At 45.7% G+C, this 4,690-nt stretch overlaps 1 protein-coding gene across 1 annotated transcript; it reads right to left on the bottom strand.

Annotated features, from left to right (window-relative positions):
* Positions 1–801: 801 nt before the first annotated feature.
* Positions 802–3,014, bottom strand: TUBD1 (tubulin delta 1). Its single transcript, XM_032273587.1, has 4 exons — positions 2,767–3,014; positions 1,268–1,499; positions 903–933; positions 802–838 (listed from the first exon to the last, which is right to left on the bottom strand). The coding sequence occupies exons 1-4, from the start codon at positions 2,944–2,946 to the stop codon at positions 802–804; spliced, it is 480 nt and encodes a 159-aa protein (XP_032129478.1). The 5' UTR covers positions 2,947–3,014.
* Between the last annotated feature and the right edge of the window lie 1,676 nt (positions 3,015–4,690).

Here is a 4,690-nt window from a genome sequence, read left to right as displayed (position 1 = left end):
TGCCTCAGCCTCCTGAGTAGCTGGGATTACAGGCACGTGCCACCATGCCCAGCTAATGTTTTGTAGTTTTAGTAGAGACGGGGTTTCACCGTGTTGACCAGGATGGTCTCGATCTCTTGACCTCGTGATCCACCCGCCTCGGCCTTCCAAAGTGCTGGGATTACAGGCTTGAGCCACCGCGCCCGGCCCTACCTTAACCATTCTTAAACCTCCTTGAGACCTTAATCCATGGAGCTCCTGCCTTTCAATCGGTCTTCCTCTTTCTGGCAAACTCCCAGTCTTGGACCAACCCCACCCCTTACCTTCTCTGTCAGAGCACAACTATGGAAAGTCACGCCAGTAGGCAGACTCGGACCTCTCTGAATTCTCAATCTCCAAACACAACGTTGATGCCCACAATGACAACTCTGGGTGAGACAGGAAACCTCAGGAAGGTTCTGAGTAGGGGAGCAACAGGATCTGACTTATGCTTTTAAACACTGCAAAGCTGGAGTTCAGTCTGGCTGCTGTACTCAAGAAAAGGCTAACCGGGCATGGTAGCTCACGCCTGTAATCCCAGCACTTTTGGAGGCTAATGCAGGTGGATCATTTAAGGCAGGAGTTCAAGACCAGCTTGGCCAACATGGTGAAACTATCTCTACTAAAAATGCAAAAATTAGCTGGGCATGGTGGCATATGCCTGTAGTCCCAACTACTTGGGAAGCTGAAGTAGAAAAATTGCTTGAACCCAGAAGGTGGAGGTTGCAGTGAGTCAAGATTGTACCACTGTACTCCAGCCTGGGCAACAGAATAAGACTCTGTCTAAAAAAAAAAAAAAAAAATTGACTGGACGTGGTGGCTCATTCCTGTAATCCCAGAACTTTAGGAGGCCTAGGTGGGTGGACCACGAGGTCAGGAGATCGAGACCATCCTGGTCATGGTGAAACCTCGTCTCTACCAAAAAAAAAAAAAAATCACTGATTTGTACACTTTAAATGGGTGAATTGCATGCTATGTGAGTTATACATCAATATGGTTTCTATTAAAAAAAAAAGAGAGAGAAAGAATCCTAAAGAAGAGCAGTGGATACTTACTGCCCTTTTGGGAAATTTAGCAACTTCTCAAAGTTTTTCAGTATGACAGTCAGAGAACTAAGGTCTGAAGAAAGGATTTTGAGATGAGCAAGTCCTAAGTGTACCTTCAGGCAGAGGAGGAGACAGAAAGAATAAACTTTGAAGCTTTCAGAACATAAGGCTTTCCTACGAATAACATATAGAGGGACAAATACCTAGTGGATTTCGTCTGTAGTGAAATGAGCTTTCTGCAGAGTAAGTAGGCTGGAACACACTTCCCAGCTGATGTGCCAGGACTTGATTGATGTCGCTAAAGGAGATCTGCTTGATATTCATCAGTTTTGCACAGATCTTATGGACAGCATCATTCTCATGAACAAGGAGGGCGTCTGAAGATCGGTACAAGTGAGAAAGTGTCAAGATAGAGTTGTAGTTCTGAACAATAACCTGGAGAGGAAAAGGTCAAAAATAAGAAAGGTAGGAGAGAATAGTGGTTAAGATTACAGGTTCTAAAGGCATCCTGCCTGGGTTCAAATCCTGGCTCTATCACTTTCTAGCTATATGACCTTGGACAAATTTTTCATCTCCTTATGCCGTTTCCTCTTCTTTTTCTTTTTTTCTGAGATAAGACACGCTCTGCTGCCCAGGCTGGAGCACAGTGGCACCACCTCTGCTCATTGCAACCTTGGCCTCCTGGCTCGAGATTCTTGTGCATCAGACTCCTGAGTAAATAGAATTATAGTCTTGTGCCACCACACCCAGCTAATTTTTGTACGTTTAGTAAAGACAGGGTCTCACCATGTTGGCCAGGCTGGTCTAGAATTCCTGGTCTCGAATTCCTGGCCTCAAGTGATCTGCCCACCTTGGCCTCCTAAAGTGCTATTATAGGTGTGAGCCACCCTGCCTGGCTATTCTCTGAAAAAAAAATTTTTTTTTTTTTGAGACGGAGTCTCACTCTTATCTCGCAGGCTGGAGTGCAGTGGCACAATCTCAGCTCACTGGAACCTCTGCCTCCCAGATTCAAGAGATTTTCCTGCCTCAGCCTCCTACATAGCTGGGACTACAGGTGTGTGCCACCACGCCCAGCTAATTATTGTGTTTCTAGTAGAGACGGTGTTTCTCCATGTTGGCCAGGGTGGTCTCAAACTGCTGACCTCAGGTGATCTGCCCACCTCGGCCTCCCACAGTGTTGGGATTACAGGTATGAACCACTGTGCCCAGCCATGCTCTGTTTTGATATGGAGCATTGTTCCGTTGCCAGGCTAGAGTGCAGTGGCACCATATCGGCTCACTCCAACCTCCACCTCTTGGGTTCAAGTGATTCTCCTGCCTCAGCCTCCCGAGTAGCCGGGACTACAGGCTGTCCCACCACACCCAGCTAATTTTTGTAGAGATGGGGTTTCACCATGTTGGCCAGGATGGTGTCGATCTCCTGACCTTGTGATCTGCCCACGTTGGCCTCCCAAAGTGCTGGGATTACAGGTGTGAGCCACCACAACTGGCCTCTGAACTTTTTAAAAACAAGGATACTTTGTTTGTTTGAAAAAGTTTAAGAAAAGTTAAATGAATTACTCATGAAAGTACCATATTATATAACCATTATGGAAGCCATAATTTACCATTTCCAATGAACAGGTAAGAGTAATCTTTTACCCACATTTCTTTCTACTGCAAAGAATATAAATCATAAACTTTTCAATTAACATGTCCATACCTCACCAGTTCCATAAGGCCAAATAATCTGATTCATTTTCAATGAGTTTGGATACTGATCTTGTAAATTCTGTGTAACGAAAGCTCCTAACCCTGATCCTGTGCCCCCAGCCATGCTCATTATGATGAAAAAACCACTGAAAGAGTCACATTTCTCCACTTCCTTCTGGATTAGATTCATTATAGATTCTTCATGCCTGGGTCCATGAACAGAGTAACTATGCAATGACAAAAGAAACAAACACAAACACTTTTTAATTACAGATATGTAATGCAGAGAAAAAGATACAGGATAGAGATGTCTTTTCTTTTTTTTTTTTAAAGATGGGGTTTTACCATGATGGCCAGGCTGGTCTTGAACTCCTGACCTCAGGTAATCCACCCATGTCGGCCTCCCGAAATGCTAGGATTACAGGTGTGAGCCACCACACCCGGCCCTGAGATGTCTTTTCAAAACTATAGAAGTGAAGAAACTCTCATGAAAGGTATATATACAATAAATTATTGTTAACTATAATTTCCTTACTGTATTATTGAATACTAGAACATATTTCTTCTATCTAACTGTATTTTTATACCCATTAGCAACAACCTTAAAAAAACAAAACAAAACAGGGTCTCACTATGCTGCCCAGGCTGGTTGTGAACTTCTGGCTTCAAGCGATTCTCCTGCCTCAGCCTTCCAAAGTATTGGGATTATAGGCATGAGCCACTGTACCCAGTGAGCAACTTCTTTTAATCTTCCTCCAAAAGCTCTCTTTTGTAGGCTATTCCTTTTCTCCTTCTTTGTTTTTGTTTTCGTGTTTTTTGAGATGGAGTCTTGCTCTGTCGCTCAGGCTGGAATGCAGGGGTGCCAACTCAGCTCACTGCAACCTCTGCCTCCTGGGTTCAAGTGATTCTCCCACCTCAGCCTCCCGAGTAGCTGGGACTACAGGCATGCACCACCACACCTGGCTAATTTTTGTTATTTTTAGTAAAGACAAGGTTTCCTCACGTTGGCCAGGCTGGTTCCCAACTCCTGACCTCAAGTTATCTGCCCACCTCAGCCTCCCAAAGTGGGATTACAGGTATGAGCCACTGTGCCTGGTACCCCTCACCTTGCCTCTTTTTTCCTTTTTGAGTTAGGGTTTTACTGCGTCACCCAGGCTGGAGAGTAATGCGAAGTGCAGTGGCACAATCACAGCTCACTATAGCCTTGACCTCTCAGGCTCAAGGAATACTCCCATCTCAGTCTCCCGAGTAACTAGGACTACAAGCGCATGCCACCATCCCTGAAAAATTTCTTTTTTTTTTTGACATGGAGTCTCACTTGGCTGCCCAGGCTGAAGTGCTGTGGCAGGATCTCTTCTCACTGCAACCTCTGTCTCCTAGGTTCGAGTGATTCTCCTGCCTCAGCCTACCAAGTAGCTGGGACCACAGACACAGGCCACTACGCCCAGTTAACTTTTGTATTTTTAGTAGAGATGGGGTTTTACCATGTTGGACAGGCTGGTTTCAAACTCCTGACCTCAAGTGATCTACCTGCCTTGGCCTCTCAAACTGTTGGGAACACAGGTGAGAACCACCATGCCCGGCTGCCCAGCTAATTTTTTTTTTTTTTTTTTTTTGAGGCAGAGTCTCACTCTGTTGCCCAAGCTGGAGTGCCGTCGCGCGATCTTGGCTCACTGCAACCTGTGCCTCGTGGGTTCAAGTGATTCTCCTGCCTCACCCTCCCGAGGAACTAAGACCGCTGGTGCAGGCCACCATACCTATCTAATTTTTTTTGGTTGTTGTTGAGGTGGAGTTTGTTCTTGATGCCCAGGATGGAGTGCAATGGTGTGACCTCGTCTCACTGTGACCTCTGCCTCCTGGGTTCAAGCAATTCTCCTGCCTCAGCCTCCTGAGTAGCTGGGATTACAGGCACCCACCACCATGCCCAGCTAATT

The sequence above is a fragment of the Sapajus apella genome, unplaced genomic scaffold, assembly GCF_009761245.1.
Source record: "Sapajus apella isolate SASKATOON/1434 unplaced genomic scaffold, GSC_monkey_1.0 scaffold4453, whole genome shotgun sequence".
Classification (NCBI taxonomy): Eukaryota; Metazoa; Chordata; class Mammalia; order Primates; family Cebidae; genus Sapajus; species Sapajus apella.
This window is presented reverse-complemented; position numbering and strand designations above follow the sequence as displayed.

What these genes read in the sequence shown, in the direction of transcription:
- TUBD1 (XM_032273587.1), bottom strand. Translation starts at nt 2,946, where the DNA reads ATGAATCTAATCCAGAAGGAAGTGGAGAAATGTGACTCTTTCAGTGGT. An exon ending in GGCCTTATGGAACTGGTGAG is followed by an intron (nt 1,500 to 2,766) that starts GTATGGACATGT and finishes TTTCCTCTCCAG; the next exon opens with GTTATTGTTCAGAACTACAA. An exon ending in CACCATGACCAGGATGGTCT is followed by an intron (nt 839 to 902) that starts CGATCTCCTGAC and finishes TACAGGAATGAG; the next exon opens with CCACCACGTCCAGTCAATTT.